General features: G+C 42.1%; 1 protein-coding gene across 5 annotated transcripts in view; it reads right to left on the bottom strand.

Moving 5' to 3' along the window:
- Nucleotides 1–23,660, bottom strand: part of LOC138959186 (uncharacterized) — a 238,685-nt gene that overhangs the window by 210,655 nt on the left and 4,370 nt on the right. Inside the window, exon 1 of one of the 5 annotated variants that reach the window (XM_070330575.1) lies at nt 1,542–2,147. The exons of the other annotated variants lie outside the window; for them this stretch is intronic. Coding sequence (XP_070186676.1) covers nt 1,542–1,622 — 81 coding nt within the window. The 5' untranslated portion in view covers nt 1,623–2,147. Of the gene's footprint in view, nt 1–1,541; nt 2,148–23,660 lie in introns of those variants that run through there. 5 annotated transcript variants of the gene reach the window in all.

Below are 23,660 nucleotides of genomic sequence, written 5' to 3'. Positions count from 1 at the left end.
TTAAAAAACGTCTGAGAAAAATATACATTTTCCTTTTTGGACAATGTGTTGCACGCAAGACAACACGACAAACGCTGGTGTTATCATTCTTTTACTTTAAGGTCGACTTGCGTGCCCGCTCTTTCGCTAATCTCAATTAAAATTCATCTTGGAAGTTCGGTTTTATTACGCTTTTAATTAAGAAGATTAAACTAAGACAACAAATAGTTAGTTTTACCCATTAAACTCGATAAGGTAGTGACATTTTATGTTGAACGCAAGATGGTGTCGCACGCAAGATCTGAAAAGATGTTGACGACATAATTTCAACACTTGATAGCGCATTCGTGGTTCGTGATTTCTTCACAAATTTTGAACACAGAATGTGTCACGTGGTTCCGTAGATGAAGTAGATCTTTGTACATGTAAATTTTGTTTTTAAAAGAAAATAACCGTTAATTACCGAACATTTTGTCGCACGCAAGATATGACGAAATTTTCAAATCGTTTTCAAAAATGCTGTTCAAAAGTTCTGCAGTCTTTGCTGGATTACTTGAAAGACAGCAGTTTGATACACCGTTATCGCTTGACGTGTCGACATCAATTCCAGAGTTTTTGAAAAAGAAATTTAGTAAATATCTGCGATTGAAAAATGTATGCCGTGATGACGACACATCTTGCGTGCGACACCTTAAAATTCGGTTATCGAAAAAAAAAAATTCTCTCGAGATTTAGATTTGACGTTTGGTCTCGTCTGTAAAGCGATGTTTCAGGCATTCAATCAAACTAAATGCAATACATTTGTGCTTCTTGTTATTTTTCTGTGGCATATTCAAAACACGAGGTACCACGATGTCCTTTTTCAGATGGCCGGTTTTGGCGTTATTTTTGACTTTAAACAAAGATAACTTCAAAACCGTTCAAGTCAGACACACGAAATTATGCCCACTATCTCTTCGCACATTCATCCACACACACACCAATTTTCAGCAGACACACGTTTTTAGAAACATTTTTATTGTAAAACAAAGTCGTCTTCTGTTCTGTGAGCACCTTTTGGCACTTAGTCATATCGACCTTTGTTTCATATTTATTGACCGCGGCCTTCGGCCTTGGTCAATAAATATGAAACAAAAGACGATATGCTCCCCCTCGGACCGACAAAAAAGGTGGTCTGTCAACAACCCATCAAACATCTTATAATGTCCGCACTGTGTACTCAATCTGCTGTGGAATTTCGTGTACGTAATTCACGTGTTACTGAGTGCGTCTTACAAGCCTCATAAAAGTAATATAAACTTAATGCTAGTGAACGCCCAACACAAAGAAGGAATAAATGTTAAAGAATAGTATTCTACATCACACACAAAGATCCCAATATATTGGTTTCACTTTCCGTGTTCAGAATGCGCAGTCAGGAAGGAAAACAATGACGGTGAACGATCGAAGAAAGCTCCAATAATGCTTCAAGTTGTAGCTTTTTTATTATGAGGCACAAAGGCAGCACACACACACACACACAAAAGAATAAAAAGATAGAACAGAGAATGCACTGTACTTACTGCCAAAGCTGCCGAAATAATTCCGATCAGAAATAAGGCACACACAGGCACTGGAGGCGCAGGCATCTCGGGCCTAACCATGGTGTGAACACGCTGTAGCGACTCGGCGCCGGTCACTCTACTGACTTCTCTGACCGCTACACTGTCTGCTGCTCGCTGTCGCCTGTCCGCGCCGGTCAGCCGTGAGCCATACGTAAGCGGTAAGGAAAACACAGTGCTGAGGGTACTTGTCAACTTGCCAAGGAATACAGTCAATATGAGAAATGTGCCGTGAAGATTTGTCCGGCCTGGCGCGTTTACGAAACCAAACCGTTGTGCAAACTTATTAATTCAAACAAAAAAGCACTCGAAAATCTCTCAGAAGTGGGGCTTTAAAGTTTGAGTTTGTCCATGTTTAGGTATAGGTTTTTTTCCTCCGTTCAGAGCGGTATCTGTGACACTCCAGCCTCACCCCAACAGAGTGGCGACAGACTACCAAACTCAAGAGAAAAGTCGATTCACTTCCCCTCTAAACTGACGGACGACTGGGCCCCAACTGAACAGCCTACCCCGAACAGGAAGGATGTGGAGCTGTTTCACAAGACACCCAACAAGCCGCCGGTGAAAGAGAACTCCACCCAGCTAATAACGGAGACAGCCCAGACTGCCTGCACAGGTTTTAGCGCCGCCTTCTGTCCCACCCGGCCTACCCGAAACAGCAAAGCTTCTGCCGCAAAAGAAGAGGGGTAGAAACAAAAACAGTCACAAGCGGGTGGAATATATAGTCACACCCCAGGTGGATGAGGCGTGGCGTTTGATGGCGGTTTTTCCTTCTCTGCGTGTGTCCACTCTGCCCTGTTTTGTTGTGCCCTGTTCTGTCCGTTAGTTCTTTTCACATGAGGTTGTTCATATGTACTTGTAGACAGTCCGCAAGACCCACAAGACTGATGGCCCTACTGTCCTGACTTCAGAAAGAGTATCATGTACACGCAATAGTTACTGTGACTGGCTAGCTATATGAGTGCGGATGAGTGTGCGCGAGGAGGGGTGAGAGGGGGACACACGCCCGGAAATGAGCTGACTTACAGTGGGCTGTTGTCTTCGCTGTCACAAAACCAACATGTCTTAGTCTCTACGTGTATGTATATACGTACATGTATAATAAAATAAAATAAAATAAAATAAAGCAAAGCAAGTGTAAGACGGTTGAGACAGCTTACATAGACAGCCCAAAGACCGTGTGTGTCTGGAGAAGGACATTCCGAGCGTTATAAAGTCATTGCGGCAGCGACAGTGTCGCGCTGAATGGTTTATGTCAGTGGCGCACCAACTCCTCTCAAAAGCAGGGCCTTCTGGACTGATTAGCTCATGGTTTAACGCCCGTGCAGTACAGCGAGGATAGATCGATGTTCCTCCCGGCTTATTAACAATAGGGGGGATCAGTATCAACAGTGGTTGTGTCGGTGTCATTTATCACTCCCCAACTCCTGTACACAGGACCTGGGCAAAAAGGACGAGCCTTCGTCATTCGAGTGTGTCTCTAAAGCACTTGCATGGGCGCGATAATCTGTCAGTTTCATTTACGTGAATCTACGCAATATCAGACTATGTGTTTCTGTGCATGCGTGAGTGATTGTGTGCGCGTGTGTGCGCGTGCATGTGTGCGCGCGCGCGCGCGCGTGTGTCTCAGGGCCGGTTTAGGCTAAGAGGAGGGGGGGTTGCCAGTGGGGGTCAGGGGGCGAAGCCCCCTGAAGCTGATGTGTAGGTCATATTCTGAGATAGGAAAATGGCCGCTCCTTGCATGAAACGGCATAAAATAAACAATAATAAAAAATGTTTTGAATAAGTGAGGTACATGTTTAGGCTAGGTGGGGGGGGGGGGGGGTTGCGCAACCCCCATAACCCCCCCGGTAGTCCGGCCCTGTGTCTGTCGGTCTGTCTGTCTATGGCTCATATCTGCTGAATTGCCAATTGTGGAACTGTCCCAAGCTAAGTTATCGTATTGTGTGCGTATTGTAAAGAATGACGCTGGTGTCGTGTATAAGACCCATACAGGACACACACACACACACACGCATGGGTGTAAAGTGTTGGCACCAGACTGATATCGATGACACCCGCATTGTAAGACCTGTCATCGGTGCTGTGTAATGCGTCATGCGACAGAAGTCTCAGTGTCGATGGAACCGCGATAGTGTTCATGGCGCCTTGACCCCCCCTATTCCCTACCACTGGACCGTGCCTGAAATCAGATACCTGTATTAAGATACCATTGTGCGTGATATGAAGAGGTCTTTTTTTCTGTTGAAGAACGTAAAAAGGTGCTTGCGTATGGCTTTCCGTTTGGCAAAAATTGAAGTGGTGTCATTTCTCCTTTTTTGTAAGTTATGTCATTTATGCATAAACCTCATGTTTTTTAGTGGGTTTTTTTTAAAAGAATTTATTCAGCATTTTGACCTTGAACTCACTTTGTCGATTTGTTAAATGTTTGTTTTTGTGTTGTTGTTGTTGTTGTTGTTGTTGTTGTTGTTGTTGTTGTTGTGGTGGTGGTGGTGTGTGTGTGTGTGTGCTCCCATATAAACCTGCTTTTCTTACAGCTATTCAAAGAAAATGTGAATTAATATATCAACTTATTGTGGGAAAATAAAATGTGTCAGACGAAATATTCTCCGTATATACTCAGCGAACGCGGCAAAACACTACTAGTTGATGCGTGTGTTCCTATGGCGGGGTGAGGGGGGTCCGGGGGGAGGGGCTCGTGCAACTTTAAACGTAAGCTTTGACTGAAAACGGAATTGATCTCTTGAGCAGCCGGGCTAAAATGTTCTCACCTACACTGAAAGAAAGGGTCCCAAGACTGTCCAAACAAACTAAACCCAATCCTCACACAGATTTTGAGATTTACACACGCACTGTCTGCAAACATATAACAACAGAAAGGGAAATGCATATGCAGTCACAGGGATTCCGTGTGAGGGCCAGGATCAAGATACATTAGCATATCGCTGTGACCAGTGCCCTGGCATTTTTTCGTCAAATGCAAAAGCTGTACAAAAAGATAACTCAATCTGAGGTAAAATTTGCGTGCTATAGGCAGCCAAGCGACAGCGTGGTAAAAAGCCATGTGCTTGTCTTTGGAAGCATATAAACTGTTTTATTATTCGTAGGACAGCTTCTGTTGGAGGGCGGGAGTAGCATTATTCTTTTGAATAAAGTCTAAGCATCCTTTGCGAGATCGTTTTTAACGTAATGTACCTGCGTGGATTCTGGTAACAAGTCGTCTCGTGTGTCCGCACTGCCTGTGTCTGTGTGTGTGTGTGTGTGTGTGTGTGTGTCTGTGTGTGTGTGCGTGTGTGTGTGCGAGCGTGTGTGTGTGTGTGTGTGTGTGTGTGTGAGCGTGAGCGGCGTGCGTTGGTCTGTCTGTCTCCGTTCGTCTGTGTGTGTTCCAGCAATTGCGTGTCGATGTGTTTGTGTGCGTTATGTTTTCTGTGTCTTTGTTTCACACTCGAAGTTCATTTGTTTGACAACGAGTGATGACCTTATCAAGTAAATGTAGTCTGAAATGTTTGATGCTATCAACTCCATCAACGACTGTTTTTACTTCACGTGTTTTTGTAATGTCAGGATGGATCGAATGATACGTCCCACACACATTGTTTATTTTGTCCACGACTGTGCTCACCTCTCTTTCATTTGCGCTTCCAGTTTGCTTGTAGCCTATCTTTTCTTTGACTCTCCGTTTTCCACCAAAAGAGCAACGACCACAATGCTATTTCTACCTTGTCGACGACGATGAATACAAGTATAGCCGCCCGACTACAAAAACTATTACATGTAGTAACACCACCACCACTACTATTAGATGTACTACCACGACCATGTGCTGGACTATATTCGGTCTCCCAACAACGACCTATTCAGATTTGAAATGGCAAGGTATTTTGGATGGGGGTCGATCGAGTGTCCACTTGAGTTTTTGACATGTCGGTCAAGACTAAAATAGACCGACCCGATCGCTTATAAATTGAAAATGACCCATCGAATTCACAAGGATGACTCTGCCAGCTTACCTATTTTGTCAGTGCTCTTGTGGCCCAGTCCGCGTGTACACTATTTCTACTCAGGACGACACCAGATTCATCTTTTTTTTTAAATCTAAATGGTGGAAAGGGGTGGGGGGGGGACTTCACGACAACTAGTCAGTAGACACAACCCTGTATTTGGAAGTTATCACAAGAGTTGTGTGCGTCTTCTCAGCCTTGACATGCATTTCGTGCCGAAAACGTAAAAAAATCAGCCGCACCTCAACGACTTCTATGACATTTTTTCCACAAAAAAAGGCCGTTTCAGATAATCCTTTTCCGCAAGACTTGAATGCGCCTTTCGGTTTGGGCACAAAGCGGCACGTTAACGTGAAAGGATCTGCTTCCAACTTTTTTGGCTATCACATTTTTTCTGTGTAAATCTAGCATATTAAATGTACGGTGCGAAGCACAACTGTCACCCCCCACCCCCCCCCCCCCCCCCCCACCCCCCCCACCCCCCCCCCACCATCCCCTTTTAAAAACGAAAAAACCCTGCGTGGCACAATATTGACTGTACGTAACATCATTCTCGCTACTGCATACTTTTATACACCTCATGAACAACACGCCTCCTTGTGTACTAATTCCTTGTATTTGGTATGGTTTCTACAAGCATACAAACCGTTGTTTGGATGATTTGTCTGCGTGTTGGCTTGCTGATTGCTTGTTTGTTTGTTTAAAGATGTGAGTGTGTGTATGTGTGTGTGCCACGGTGTGTGTGTGTGTGTGTGTGTGTATGTGTGTGTGTATGTGTGTGTATGTGTGTGTGTGTGTGTGTGTTTCAATCAATTTCATTGAAAAATAAGGGTGTGACAGTGCCCACTCAACTTTTACAAAAAGCCGGATATGACGTCATCAAAGACATTTATCGAAAAGAAAAAAAAAGTCTAGGGATATCATTCCCAGGAACTCTCGTGTCAAGTTTTATGAAGATCGGTCCAGTAGGTTACTCTGAATCGCTCTACACACACACACACACACACACACACACACACACACACACACACACACACACACACACACACACCACGACCCTCGTCTCGATTCCCCCTCTATGTTAAAACATTTAGTCAAAAGTTGACTAAATGTAAAAAGGCCTTATCCGTGCACTTATTGGCAATCTTAGAATGTGCAAGTACCTGAGTCATGCAGCCAAAAATAGGGAGTATATATGTATGAAGGGTAGACTTTCGTACCCGGCCTGCAAACACCTGTTGAACCAGGATATTTGAACTAGTAGGACGTACTTTCATAACAGCAGCAGGTCTTGCCATCGTACGTATACCAACGGTTAAAATCAAAGACCGAGCGATCTCTTTCAAAGTTATCACAATCAAAGACTGGCTGATCACTTCCAAAGTTATTAAAATCAAAGACTGGTTGATCTCTTCCAAAGTTATTAAAATCAAAGACTGGCTGATCACTTCCAAAGTTATTAAAATCAAAGACTGGTTGATCTCTTCCAAAGTTATTAAAATCAAAGACTGGCTGATCTCTTCCAAAGTTATTACAATCAAAGACTGACTGATCTCTTCCAAAGTTATTAAAATCAAAGACTGACTGATCTTTTTTCCGAAGTTATTAAAATCAAAGACTGACTGATCTCTTCCAAAGTTATTACAATCAAAGACTGACTGATCTCTTCCAAAGTTATTAAAATCAAAGACTGACTGATCTCTTCCAAAGTTATTACAATCAAAGACTGACTGATCTCTTCCAAAGTTATTAAAATCAAAGACTGACTGATCTCTTCCAAAGTTATTACAATCAAAGACTGACTGATCACTTCCAAAGTTATCACAATCAAAGACTGGCTGATCTCTTCCAAACTTATTAAAATCAAAGACTGGCTGATCTCTTCCAAAGTTAATAAAATCAAAGACTGGCTGATCTCTTCCAAAGTTATTACAATCAAAGACTGGTTGATATCTTCCAAAGTTATTACAATCAAAGACTGGTTGATCTCTTCCAAAGTTATTAAAATCAAAGACTGGCTGATCACTTCCAAAGTTATCACAATCAAAGACTGGCTGATCTCTTCCAAAGTTATCACAATCAAAGACTGACTGATCTCTTCCAAAGTTATCACAATCAAAGACTGACTGATCTCTTCCAAAGTTATCACAATCAAAGACTGACTGATCTCTTCCAAAGTTATCACAATCAAAGACTGACTGATCACTTCCAAAGTTATTACAATCAAAGACTGACTGATCACTTCCAAAGTTTTTTTTTTTTTCTCTTTCTTTTTTTTTTTTTCTCTTTTTTTCTTCTTCTTTCTTTTTTTTTGTGTTTGTGCGCTTGTCAGAATAATGTATGGAAAGCCGTTTGGCTCATAACCATTACACGTGCAATAAAACACAAACACACGCGTAATAAATGATTAATACACGTGTACTTATTTCCCACCGCACGTGTAATAAATCTTTTTTCTTATGCTATGGAATAGCATAATGACTAAACACACGCGTAACAAATATCTCATACACGCGCAAGAAACGATCAAACACACGCGCAACCAACACCCCATGCGCGCGCAGGAAACGCTCAAACACACGTGTAATTATTTACTACACGTGTATTTAAATATTCCTCACACGCGCACGAAATGATCACCACGCGTGTATTAACCATTTCCTACACGCGCATGAAACATTCCCTACGCGTGCATTAAATATTCCTCACACGCGCATGAAACATTCACCACGCGTGCACCTAATCATTTCGTACACGTGTATGACATTTTTATCCCACGTGTATTCAATCATTTTGTACACGTGTAAGACATGACCAAACACACGTGCAACACATCTCCCACACACGCGCAAGAAACGAACAAATACGCGTGTAACAAACATTTCATACAAGCGGTTTTTTTTTTTTTTTTTTTTTTTTTTTTCTCATAGAGGTATATTACACTCACGAGACACGGACATTTTCTCTTTACAATGGAAATATTCCTTATATTTACAAATCAAATTTTCTACTTAATATTTGAAACTCGAAAATTACGAACACTGATCCCTGACAAGTTGTCTTTCTAAAAATACTAATACACATTTTCCCAATTAATATTACGTGATTTACAAAATTTCTCATCTTTTTACAACAACTTGTGTCTTGATAGCCAAATATTATATCCTGCATCTTAAAATTAACCCTCAATCCAGCCTTTTCCTCTATCCAGTTTTCTATCTTCGTCCAAAACAACTTTACCGGTATGCACTCATAAAAGAAATGTTCAACAAAATCAACTTCCGTCCAACAAATACAACATCTGTTGTTCTCCCTGACTTGCATTTTACATAATAAAATATTTGTTGGATATATGTTATGTAAGATTTTCCATTGCAATTCTCTTAACCTCACTTCTTTGGAAACATGGGCAAGTGTCCAAATTTCCTTATCTACTTGTACACCAAACTTCCTCAACCAAAAATTATATACACAAGGTTTTTCTACAGCAGTATCTACACTTTTCTTTTCTATCATTTTTCGTATTTGGCTTATTTTTATCATATACAGGCTACCATCAAACAATTGCTTATCCATCTGGACAATAATATGTTTATTTTCAATCCAATTAATCCATACTTTGGGTAAGTTATTAAAATCAAAGACTGGTTGATTACTTCCAAAGTTATTAAAATCAAAGACTGGCTGATCTCTTCCAAAGTTATTACAATCAAAGACTGGTTGATCTCTTCCAAAGTTATTACAATCAAAGACTGGTTGATCTCTTCCAAAGTTATTACAATCAAAGACTGACTGATCACTTCCAAAGTTATTACAATCAAAGACTGGCTGATCACTTCCAAAGTTATTACAATCAAAGACTGGCTGATCTCTTCCAAAGTTATTACAATCAAAGAGTGGCTGATCACTTCCAAAGTTATTAAAATCAAAGACTGGTTGATCTCTTCCAAAGTTATTACAATCAAAGACTGGTTGATATCTTCCAAAGTTATTACAATCAAAGACTGGTTGATCTCTTCCAAAGTTATTAAAATCAAAGACTGGCTGATCACTTCCAAAGTTATTAAAATCAAAGACTGGCTGATCTCTTCCAAAGTTATTAAAATCAAAGACTGGCTGATCTCTTCCAAAGTTATTACAATCAAAGACTGGCTGATCTCTTCCAAAGTTATTACAATCAAAGACTGGCTGATCTCTTCCAAAGTTATTAAAATCAAAGACTGGCTGATCTCTTCCAAAGTTATTACAGTCAAAGACTGACTGATCACTTCCAAAGTTATTACAATCAAAGACTGACTGATCTCTTCCAAAGTTATTAAAATCAAAGACTGACTGATCTCTTCCAAAGTTATTAAAATCAAAGACTGGCTGATCTCATACAAAGTTATTACAATCAAAGACTGGCTGATCACTTCCAAAGTTATTACAATCAAAGACTGGCTGATCACTTCCAAAGTTATTAAAATCAAAGACTGACTGATCTCTTCCAAAGTTATTAAAATCAAAGACTGGCTGATCTCATACAAAGTTATTACAATCAAAGACTGGCTGATCACTTCCAAAGTTATTAAAATCAAAGACTGACTGATCTCTTCCAAAGTTATTAAAATCAAAGACTGACTGATCTTTTCCGAAGTTATTAAAATCAAAGACTGACTGATCACTTCCAAAGTTATTACAATCAAAGACTGACTGATCACTTCCAAAGTTATTACAATCAAAGACTGCATGATCTCTTCAAAAGTTATTAAAAATCAAAGACCGAGCGATCTCTTCAAAAGTTATTTACTGTTGGGACCGAAGAGCGCAAGCTGTGAAGGTTTGAAAGAGAGAGGAAGGGTGTGGTAGCTTTGGCTTTGTGCGATGAAAGGTGTACGCAAGTGCGCATGTAATTGTGGGTTGAATGCGTAAGGCTTCTAAACTGAGGAAATTAAAACGAAAACACTTCAGTACCCCACCAGTCTCGTTGTACACACTGTTAACAAACAAACGTGCGGAGAAAACAAGTTTTACAGGTCGCTCGGAGATCCTTTACATCAAATGCATATAACTATCTATGCCAAGTTGTATTTTTCTTGCAGGTAACAAAGGTAAGGTCTAATTGTCACACACAAAAACATATTTGAGAGAAAGTAGATCGTCCGCGCTTTCAACGCTGCCTCTGACAATGCTGATACCTATAAATAACAAGAGGCGAAGCCTTCAAGGTTCACGTAAGAAATCAACAAACAGTAACACAAACCCAATCACTCCGTCACACATACACACACCAGGGGCGGACGAGGGGGAGGGGGTTCTGGGGTTTCCGGACCCCCCCCCCCCCCCCCCCCCCCAACCAAAAAATAAAAATATTTGTATGGTGCATTTCTTTATTTTACATTGAGTTTCAATTTTTGGGGTATTAATCAGTGACAAAATCTGCTGCCTGAAACTGGTAATGATCATCCTCAGAATGCACCAGATTGCACCATTTTGCATCGTTTTTTTCAAAATTTTCAGGGGGGGCATGTCCCCGGACCCCCTTAGCAAGCTAGGCGCTTTGCGCCGTCGGTTCGGCGCATCGCGCCATCACACCCATATCTTCACAATATACTTTTGGAACCCCCCCCCCCCCATAAAATGAACTGATCCGCCCCTGCACACACAGTAAGCATAGGTGACACGGTGCAAGAGTGCGAGACACTAGATCTAGATCTGTCTGTCTGTAGCCTACTTACGGGGACACGACTGCCGGATGGCCAGATCGACACTGCGCTTTCGACAGCGCTTCCTGTGCAGATTAACCTGTAGGAAATCTCCTTTGGTATCTTCTTTATCTATTTTTCTGGAGCTACGAAACCGAACAATGTGAAATCGTCTTCTCCGAATCGGCGAACTGCAGCTCGGTGATAACTGTATCTATACCACAATCCTTCACGCAATCTGACCTAACCTTGACCCCTGACCTGGTCTACATACCACACACGACACAAACCAGTCACCTGTTTTTACCTCCCCAAAAACCCCCACCACCCGTTTTCTTTGGATACACACTTTAACTACATACGTGCCGACGAAATGTTGATCATTGCTTCAATACTTTGAAGCTGTTGCTTGAATAATAACCAGGTAAAATTAGTATTTCAGTGTTCAGTCAAATGTTAAAGTTTCTACATACATACATACATACATACATACATACATACATACATACATACATACATACATACATACATACATACATACATACATACATACATACATACATACATACATACATACATACATACATACATACATACATACATACATACATACATACATACATACATACATACATACATACATACATACATACATACATACATACATACATACATACATACATACATACATACATACATACATACATTCATACATACGCACGCACAGACAGACAAAAGTTAGCATCGCATAGGCTCCACTTACGTGAGCCAAAAACGGGTTAGCATACCAACACGAAATCCATTGAAAAATAAAAACTCCAGCATAAGAGATGTGGAATAAGCCGCGATGGAAGACCATGTAAGATGAGTGAAGCGTGACCCATGGATGGCTTACCCCCTGTCGTGTCGCGTGACTGACTTTGAAAAGGTTTCGTGGTTATAATCAGGTACATTTTTGTGAGTAATTTTTTGGCGAGCACTGCCTCATCTTCAAAAAAAAAAAAGTACTGATTTTCACCCTTCACCTTATGCCTCTCGATCTAGGGGAGGGACTCCCGATAAACGTCCTTGGCCGAAAGCGAAGGTGCAGGACCCATGTAACTGCTGCACCAAGTATCAAACGCTTCATAAAGAAGAAGAAGATTCATGTGTTTCAGCCACCCATCTTCTTTATTATTTCCCCCGCTTCTCGTCTGCTTAAATGTATTCACTGGTAACAGTCATGCCTAACGTAACCGAAAGAGGGTTAACTCGAGGAACTAGGGCGTAAATGAAATATGTCAACCTTTTTTCATTTTTATTCTGCCCTGCATTTTGTGTTCAACCCAAGTTTAGAATCTCCTTCTGTGGGGAAAGTGTTAGCATGACTGTGTCAATGTAAACAGACCCGGCCATGCGAAACAGACGTGGATTGTAAAACAGGAAGGAATGAACGGGCGTGATGTGTTTACATCGCGCAGTGCAATATTTGGGTTTGGGGGAATTGGAGGGACATTTTGAATGGGAAACATATCACATATACTTTTTATTTTACTCTTAATCACAAAAGAAGGGTTGCCAATTTTGGAGGGGGAAGGGGGGGGGGGCAGATACTGCATGAATATTTTGCACTCAAACGTAGTCAGAAAAGAAGGTTCGCCACGGGAATTGGGAATGGAGGGGGGGGGGTGGAGGGATATTTTGGAGGGGAAATAATAACATACTTTTCTTACTCTTCGACACAACAAAAAAACGTTCCTCACGGGAATTGACAAGCCTTGATACTGACCCGCATGTATGCGCTACCATGTTTTCAACTATATACCTTGGAAGATTTAAAATGTTGGGCAGAGCGCGTGTTGTATCCTAACATTTAACAATACAAATATACATTTCTTTTCTTTATTTGGTGTTTAACGTCGTTTTCAACCACAAAGGTTATATCGCGACGGGGGAAGGGGGGAGATGGGATAGAGCCACTTGTCAATTGTTTATACAGTATAAAGAAAAAGGAAGTAAGGACGAAAAGCACACTTTCACTGACGACCGTGTGAACAGTCGAAGCAGAAGAGAATGCATTGAGAAAGAAGAGACGTAACACAGCTGCATCATCCTTACCATTATCCTTTCATATCGCTGAGATATGGCCTTACGCGTAACATTAAGGTCATGGGGGGGGGGGGGGGTGCCTGTCTGTCTGTCTGTCTGCCTGTGCATGCGTGTGTGTGCGCGCATGTATCTGTGTGTTTACGAGCTCTTCCAGCGATCTTGACGATCTGACTCAACACATTTCTTGCATCGAAACAACAGAATACAGTATATTTTATTCCCCGTGAATGCTTTTTAATGTTGTGATAAAAGAAAACCCACAAATAACATTCATTCACACGCCCGCAAACACAGCAATCTGCGTACAAATAGTAGTTAAAAATAACCAAGAATCTACTGAAAGGTTACTTTTGCAAACACAGAAGCAGTCGGTGACAGTAAATTGAGCTGCGCAATAGTTGCACTCCACAGGTTCGGCGCACCGTCGGCGAAGAATACGGGCACAACAAACTTAAATCATTTCAAATGAGCGGACAACACAACCAGACCAGAAACAAGTGTTGACCTTAACGGGGTCAATAAGCCGCCCTTGGTAAAATGGAGGTGGGACACGGAGACAGACAGACGGACAGACAGACAGAGGGAGGGAGATTTTTTTTTAAATGAATAAATCATCTAAAAAAAAAATTAAGTAAATAAATAAATTTGAGAAAGAATTAATTAAAAAAAATTAAATGAATGAATTAATAACTAATTTTTAAAAAAAGTTGACCGAGCTCTTTACACGTGGTGACATGGTAGACAAACAAACACCTGGGGCGGGGATATAGCTCAGTTGGTAGCGCGCTGGATTTGTATTCAGTTGGCCGCTGTCAGCGTGAGTTCGATCCCAGGTTCGGCGGAAATTTATTTCAGAGTCAACTTTGTGTGCAGACTCTCTTCGGTGTCCGAACCCTCCCCCCGTGTACACTACATTGGGTGTGCACGTTAAAGATCCCACGATTGACAAAAGGGTCTTTCCTGGCAAAATTGCTTAGGCACAGTTAATAATTGTCTACCTATACCCGTGTGACTTGGAATAATAGGCCGCGAAAGGTAAATATGCGCCGAAATGGCTGCAATCTACTGGCCGTATAAAATTTCATCTCACACGGCATCACTGCAGAGCGCCTAGAACTGTACCCACGGAATATGCGCGATATAAGCCTCATTGATTGATTGATTGATTGACACCTGAAACCCGGACAAAGAGGCAGAACAAATCCAGTAAGCACCCTTTACAAGGCGGATTAATAATCCAACGCCTGTTCGCATGCTGTCAGTGATAGAACGAGACCCGAAGGGAAGTAACTCATTACCGCCTCTTTCCAAAGTAAATGACGTACACACTTTTGCGTCACTTAACCTACTCATGAACGGCCCATACTTTCTAAAGAAATATTCAACATAAAAAATATCCTTCTACACAACCCACGCCATCCAAATAAAAATAAACAAAGTAAAATGCCTTCTTTAATTCAAAAGTGGGTCGTCCACAACCCACCACATATAGACTGTGTAGTTCAAATGACGTCACTATTTATTTGTTTATTTACGGAATAATTTTTCAAAAACCGGTCGTTATGAAGGATCTATGGTGTTTGAGATTTACATGAAGTCTCGATCAAAAATCCATGTCCCACCCCATATTACCAAGGGCGGGCTTCTTGTCCCGTTAAGGTCAACACTTGTTTTTGTCCGGAGTTCTAATCCAACGCATGTCAGTGATAGAACGAGACTCGAAGGGAAGTAACTCGGAGTTCTGGGTGCGGGAATTCCCGCAAACGTATGAGTCTGTCAGTGGGTTTCTTCCCCGGGCTCGGTTTGTAAAAGCGTTAAAAGCTATTAGGGAGATTCAAGAGACAGCACGTTTCGTTTTGCAGCTCGTTTCGTTTGGTGAATGAGTCACCCCGCGAAACGGAACGTGAAACGAGACGGCATAGGCCACAGACAAGATTTAGATGTATTCACGTTTCGTTTCGGAATGAAGGAAGGGCGATAAATCTTCAAGTGAAATTATCACGTCTGTCCTCGATCAGAATGGGGAAAAAAAAACCTAGGAGGTGGTCCAGAATCGGGCATACTTTGATTATTTTCAGTCCAAATAAATCACACAGACTTTGTTTATACAAAATCACATACGAAGCCAGAATAAAAATTCGATGCGATGACCTACTTCTGCTTCGCCATTTGCTTTCTTCACCATGAAGTTGGATAAATGTACCAGGATCAGCACCCTTCAAAATATTTCAGTTCACAACAGTTGTCTACCTCCAATGAACACATTCTCAGCGCTGAAAGACTGTGAAAGGGTTGATGAATCTAGCAATGCATAAAATGGCCAACAAATAAAACTGTTAGTGTGCAAAAATACTCACAAAAGTTGACGAAATATTGTTCGTTTTTTTTGGGTGGAAAACGTGACTGCGTTTTGACGTTCCACGTTCCGTTTCAGTTGACCTTCACCTTTCCAGCGAGAGACTCCCGAAATGATGACGTTTACCACGACTTCAAAACGAAACGTCCCGACGTTTCGTTTATTAAATCTCCGTAATATCTTCCGTTTGACTACCGTTAGGAATGTAATTTTTTGCATACACCCGTCTAACCCTATTCCTAACAATTTCACGAAATTTGAGCTTAATTGACCCAGAGATACAAGTCTTACCCGACAAACACCGAACGACTGACCGCCCGCTCGCCCGCCTCAAACAAGGAAACAAACAAACAGACAAAGCAAATCCAGTAAGCCCCATTATACTTATGGCGGCTTGATAATACTGACACGGCCAAAAAGTAGCGAAGATAATGACTGTAGTGAAGATGATAATCAGTATTGTCCTGTAAGATTCACGGCTCTGTACTCTTCACTGCGCCGTCCTTCACGTTCTCAGACATTAAAGGAGAATACAATAACCTCCTTGCAAAACAAAAAAGAAGAAAAAGAAAAGAAAAAAAACTTACATAGAAGCAGTGGTGGCAATTGTCGGGGGTGGAAGAGATTGGGGGAGGGTTGGCAGACGGGGAAAGGGAGGAGGTTACTGAAGGAAGGGGGTGGGGGGAGAGAGAGAGAGAGAGAGAGAGAGAGAGAGAGAGAGAGAGAGAGAGAGAGAGAGAGAGAAAGAGAGAGACAGAGACAGAGAGACAGACAGACACAGAGAGAGACAGACAGAGAGACTGTCAGTTGTGCCCACCTGTAATCAAGACTCTCTCAGTCTCTCTCTCTCTCTCTCTCTCTCTCTCTCTCTCTCTCTCTCTCTCTCTCTCTCTCTCTCTCTCTCTCTCTCTCTCTCTCTGACTGTGTCTGTCTGTCTGTCTGTCTGTCTCTCTCTCTCTGTCTCTTTCAATCTCTCTCTCTGTCTCTTTCAATCTCTCTCTCTCTTTCTCTCTCTCACTCTCTCTCTCTCTTTCTCTCTCCCTCCTCTCTCTCTGTCTCTCTCTCCTCTCTCTCTCTCACTCACTCTCTCTCTTTCTCTCCCTCTCTTGATTACAGGTGGGCACAACTGACAGTCATGAATCATACCGCAGCCAGGACCTGTCAGAGCCAAACGCTAGCGACTACCGCACATGCCCAGGACAAGGTATCACTGACGCTCAGCTCCTGATCGCCCGATTGTCGGCCATTGTGGTATTGTGACTGCTGGAGACCATGTTCCCTTTGTGTTGTGTCCCTGGTTGTCTCATAATGGAGGGTGCCAAGCTGGGGGGAATATGAGAACCCATGGAGGAAAAAACAGGGATCTTCGTCCTTTAGGTAGGGCGGCGCGGGGGTAAATTTGATACTTCAGTGATTTCTGCCAGCGGTAGTTACTTGCTGATGAACGCTTGTTTGAAAGCACAGGGACGGTGCTGGTGCGCTTGTCACCTGTATGTAGGAATCTGTGTGAAGAGTCTGGACAGAGTTTAGTTGCATTGTGTGAACACCTCTGTTTGTTTACAATGACATTGGCCTATTGTAGAAACACCTCATTTTACACCAAGAGCAACAACAAGGGCAAATGCTGCTGACATAAGATTTCAAGAACAGTGGGGTGCTATAGTGACTATTTGTAAACCCCTGTCATGTGATCCCATCCCGTCTTCTATGAAATATCTCTGACGTTCGCATCGATATCATATGTTGTGCACGCTTTGCAAACGATGGCGGAATAACTCAGCGCGTAACTTTGCAAAGTCGGCCACTAAAAACCTCATCAAATTATTCCCCTCTCGCACCGAACCACAAAGTTAAAGGTCCTTGTCTACATTTGTATACCGAAATCGCCATTTGACCATTAAAATGCAGAGTCTATTATCTACAATTATCAACAATACACCCCCTTTCGATCAGGAAAGACGAAGCCAATGTAGCCGTTTGAAAATTCATTGTAGTATTCCAGCGTAGTACTCATAGTAGGATATCCTTATTTGGAAAATGCCAAGCGCAAAACTCCTCTCAAATCCCGTGCATTTCGTGCGTTTAAAAAAAAGCGTGGACAGCGCTCCAGTGTCAAACTGTTGCTGCACTTGTTTGGGCGTGGCTATAAGCATAGTGACATGAATTTGATTGGTCAGTATTTTTAGGCAAAGCACATGTTCTCAGCAAACAGAAAACAAAATATTGGAAGCGTGAGTCACGCTACCCAAAAATAAAATCTGTTTTTACATTCATTTTTTCTATAACTTTTTTTCCCATGGTTCATTCATCATCTGACATAACTTTTTAGCGAAATCTAACCATAAGATTATTGAAAACAAATTCCTACGAGGTAGGAAAAACACCCCCGTTGGTCAAAGGGAAATAACCATTCTCACTGCCACCAACTGAGAAGGTTATTTCCCTTTGACCATTAATATCTCCCTCTATAAGTCCTTGTAGAATCTTAATCCACCAATAACTCCCTAACCGTGTGTTTGACTGGTCCCAATTTTGGTAAGGACCGTCTCAGGAATGTATAGAACCTGTTCACCAAGTTTGGTGACGATCGGTCCGTTCATTCTTGAGATCTATATGCGAACACAAACAAACAAACACATGGAGCGAATCCTATACACACCCCTATACCGGGGGTGTAAAAAGCAAAAAATGTAGACGACCACCTTTAAACCAAAGACCAGAAACACCGCCGCGCGATGAACGTGACCTCAAAAACCCACCGATACCCGGATGTTATATCTTGAAACGCGAAGGCCACTCTCATCAGAGAGAGCTCAGTCCTCATGTACAGATTGCTTTCGTGATGATTCAGTCTCCCTCGTTGGAATTTAACCTGCCTCCATAGAACATTGGTTGGAAGATTAAGGACTGAAAATGACAAGATGTTGAAGGTCATGAACCTCAGAGGCCATCTGAACCGCTACATTGCTGACACCATGGCGCAAAAGAGACACGCCACGAGCAAATCCCTCCCCGATGATTTACACAAATCCACAAGCCAAACAATGCCCACACCAAATGTCACACATTCCGCTTCAAAGGGAAGACAGTGTCAAACTTGTATATCCGTAATCAAAAAGCAACAAAGGTATGTTGTTGGAACGTTTAATTATTGACAAAACAAAACGTTACTTTCACAGCATATAACGGATGTATATCCGTGTTTTGACGAATTTGTCAACCTGAAAAAAAAAAACTCTTCCCCATCCTCTTATCCACATAACATCCTCCTACAGCTACAAGACAAAGAGAGAGAGAGAGAGAGAGAGAGAGAGAGAGAGAGAGAGAGAGAGAGAGAGAGAGAGAGAGAGAGAGAGAGAGTGGAGGGTGGAGAGTGACAGAGACAGAGAGAGAGACAGAGAGACAGAGAGAGAGAGAGAGAGAGAGAAAGGGCAGAGAGAGAGAGAGAGGGCACAGAGAGAGAGAGAGAGATATAAAGAGAGAGATAAAGAGAGAGAGAGAGAAAGAGAGAGAGAGGCGCAGAGAGAAAGAGAGAGAGACAGAGAGAGAGACAAAGAGAGAGACAGAGAGAGAAAGAGGAGAGAGAGGGCAAAGAGAGAGAGAGTTAGTTGATCCCCTAAAAGCAACCAGGAACATGAAATGAATAAAAATGGAAATTGCCAAGTAAGTTTTCCAATAGTGCAATACAAACAGCACACGGAATATACTATGGGACCACCACAAGAATATGAAATGTGAGCCTTCCCTACTGCAATAACTAAAGCAGGTTGCAAATAACACGTACATACGTACATGGCGAGACATACTCTATAGTCTCTGGCGAGACTGTCGAAATGGTGCGTCGGATGTTCAAAATTGTACCGCTGTATATACTTGTGTTTCAAAAGGCCCAACAATTTGTTTCTTTTTAAATCTTTATATATTTAATTCCGCAAACACTTACAATTTCACTTTCGTTATCAGCATAGAAATATCCATGTGTTTGCGGTGAAAAATGCGATGCAAATTGTTACAATCAGTTTTTACATTTTTCATCATAACACGCTATTCTCTTCTATAGCTACTCTTTACCACCTACAATTAACAGATTCTTTAATAGGAAATCCATTTAGAATGCAACTAGTTTACTTTTGATACAAAATGTTGTTCTGAACAAAACACAATCTATCTTTTTATGTTTTTTTATGTTGATTCAAAAAGTTATCATTTACAAATGACTGGATGCCCCCCAGAAACACAGAGACAGCAGCATGAAGACAGATTCCTGTGTGTTTACAGTACGTGCACCTTTTTCTAAATTTTCAGCAAAGACGCGTGAGAATAATCAGACCTTTCAGAGCGTGGCGTGCGCGGTCAAAGGGGTAAGGCAAATAATGTCTCATTCAACATGGTGGGGTGTGATCAGCAAAAAGATATCACGCCCATTCCTCTCGTCATGGGTGTGGGTGATGGTACAAGTCATGTCTGTCACGTTTACGTTTCGGGTGTGTGTGTGTGGGGGGGGGGGGCGCAGGAGGGAGGGAATGGACGAGCAATCATCACATCCTCGCACGATTTCAGAGCACGCAGCAAGCCTGAACCACTTTCATTCAAATCATGGACCTGTTTCTTACAAAATGATTATGAATAATATTGCTTTTTGAAACCTCGTTTTGTATGGAGTGTGTATTAGGTTACCTTGCAGTGCAGACACACTTGAATACTGCACAGGTATTTCTCGTTAGACACCATCAGCGAGGACAACAAGCCGGCCTCGGGACGCGGTTGACATTATGTTAATGCTCGCGGTTACGGTGTCTGATTTTCAAATAAGCTGTTCATCCACGGCATGATATAATAGGGCATATTACAACATATTTTTTGTATTGCATATTGGCTTGTAAAATAAAACGAAGATGGCTACGCCTACATTTAAAAAGGCATGTTGTTATATATCTTTGTATGTACATGCATAACATACCAGACTATGATGACACACATTACACATTATTGGCTTATTTAACATTCAACGCACATGTTACGTTTATTTGTAAATAGGATGCACGGCAAAAAACACCTGTTTTTGGAAACACGTGAAAACATAATAGAGTAGAACACATAACAATGTAAATGTTTTATATAGTCTTATTGAAAAAAAATGTCGTCGCGGTACCGGTCTCGAGTTTGCATCAAAGCGTTGACATTGTTGCCCAATTCCTCACGCATTTGCATTTGCGTCAAAGCGTTGACATAGTTGAGCTTCGGAACAGCAAAAACACGGATCTGATCACTGTCGTATATATTGCACACCCTGCCGCCTATTTACCTCAGGACGGCTCGCTTTTCATTGCCACTAGTTTGATCAAATGAACTGTTGTACCGAACCTACTTTCTCTTCCCAATCTGTGATAACAGTCGGGTGTGTGTGTGTGTGTGTGTTAGTTATGTGTGTGTGTGTGTGTGTGTGTGTAGTTACGGTGTGTGTCAGTGTGTGTGTGTGTGTGTGTGTGTATGTGTGTAGTGTGTGTGTATGTGTGTGTGTGTGTGTGTTTGTGTATGTGTGTGTGTGTGTGCGTGCGCGCGTGTAACATATGAGATTGGTGCGTGCGTTCGTGCATTCGTTTGTGTGGGCAAATGTTTATTTGTGTGTGTTTGTTGGTTTGTGGGTTTGTTGGTTGGTTAGTTAACTGGTTTCAGTGCTTCTGTTTGTGTGCGTGTGTGTAGGGAGGGGGGTGTCAGGGGGGTGGTTGTGTGTGTATGTGTTTTAAAAGAGGCAAAGACCACTAAAATACATAAAGCGTGACATTTTGAGGTGATTCGCATATTTTGACATGTTCGTAACTGTTGGAGTAAAACCAGGGCTCCCCATAGCGCGCGTCCCGGCGTCCTATACGCACTAGAAGCCGAAAACACGTACTAGAAATATATGGAGGGGGTCCCTAGACGCACTAGATTTTAAAAGAGCGGGTCCTAGGACGCACAAAATTTCCTTTATCGTGCGTACCGTAGATACCATTTTCAGACTGCAATCGACACTTCCGTGACCACAATGTTTTATAAGTACACTGGGACTTTTCGGCTTTCGGACCCTTGGGACCCTCTAAAATACTGCATTTGGGGTCCATGGACCCTCTAAAATTTAAAAGTGGGGGTCCCGGGACGCACTATGAGGGGCGTCCGAGGGGAGCCATGAAAACATTGCACTTAACAGTAAGTAAGAGCTGAATTGAGCAACTTTGAAATGAGGGTGTGGCCTTTTGGGGATACATGGTACCAGTGTTTGCTTAACGATATCAGTCTGAAGTGTTGGCAGACATCGGCAAAGAATATGACCGATTTGAATTGACCTGGTGACACAAAAGACTAGAAGAGAACGGAATCACAGTGAATGGTGGACAATCGAAATAATGGCTGATACTGAGCAACAAAGACTGACACATACAGACACACAAATACACAGGCACAGACACACAGACACAGACACAGACAGGGCATACACACACACACACACACACACACACACACACACACACACACACACAGCACAGCACAGACACACATAACCATACACAGCCACACATAACCAGACACTGACACAGACACAGACAGACAGACACAGACACAGACACACGTAAACTTTTCTCTTGTGTGTTTATGAAAGAAATTGTTCTCTGATGCAGAGTATGGTCACTGACGTATGAAATGTCGTTCAGGGTTTTGTTAACTTTACACTGGGGAAAATATTGTGCCAGCTTATCTTAGGTTATTGTATTGAGAGCGATTGAAAAGCAAAATGAGAAAATCACAGAAGAAACCGGGAATAGCCTCTGTCAAAAAAGAAAGAAGAAAATCATTTGCATTTACAAAATGAACACACGGTAAGAAGAACTGAAACTAAAGAATAATAGCAACGAAAGAGAAAACAAAACTTGACTAAATATAAAAAGTGAGCCATCTCCAGTTGGCTGTCTAAGATGGAGTAAAATGTATGCCGAGCTCACTTTAACGGAAGGGAGACTAACGAGAGATAGTGGACACCTGAGTACTTTGGCTGATCTCCCTTCAAAAATACGAACTACTTCCTCTTCAACGCAATCGGCTCTAGTTTCCCTCGCCCAAACACACACACACCGCGCACATAACTCACACACACACACAGACATAAAACCACACACACACTTGCACACACACACACACACAAACACACACACTCACCGGCCACCACACACACACCGTCACACAACCACACACACACTGACTCGGACTTACACACACACACAACCACACACACACACACACACCGTGACCGGCCCACACACACACACTGACAAGGGCGCGCGCGCGTGTACGCCAGTGTTTACTGATTTGTGTGTGTTTGATTGTTTGTTTCGGTTTGTTTGTTGGCTGGTTGATCGGCAGTTGGTTGGTTTATAACATGACTAGTTTTCAACGTTCAAGTGTTACTGAAATGCGTCCGTACAAACATTGTAAGTCTTATCCTAGGACACGCCCAATATCTCCCTTTTCTTTCCTTTCTGCACCAGAAACAAGTAGGCTAGGCCTACACACACAAACTATTCATTTAAATACTTTATTCAGTGTCGAAGAAGCCGGGATTCGGCGGGTTTCTGAGTGTTTCAGTCTATTTTTATTTTAAAAAATTTTTTTTTCGCTCCGCCACTATTCTTAGATCAAACGCGGCAAGCGGCAGGTAGAAAGCGAACCCCACTACACTGGCAGACATTTTAAGTGGACAACCACAGTCAGCATCAAGGGGATGACCGACTCATCACCTTTTCGTCTGGATGAGACAAGATACCCTAAGATTTCATCCCAGCAGAGCTACAGGGGGCCGCCATCTTAAAACAATATTCCCTCCCCTTACGATCGAGACCGAGGCGGACTTTCTGCCACGCTCATACATCAATGTGGACACATTTCATTGCCACTCTTCTCAAGCCCGAGGGAAGTT

This window comes from Littorina saxatilis, linkage group LG2, assembly GCF_037325665.1.
Source record: "Littorina saxatilis isolate snail1 linkage group LG2, US_GU_Lsax_2.0, whole genome shotgun sequence".
In the NCBI taxonomy this organism is placed as follows: Eukaryota; Metazoa; Mollusca; class Gastropoda; order Littorinimorpha; family Littorinidae; genus Littorina; species Littorina saxatilis.
This window is presented reverse-complemented; position numbering and strand designations above follow the sequence as displayed.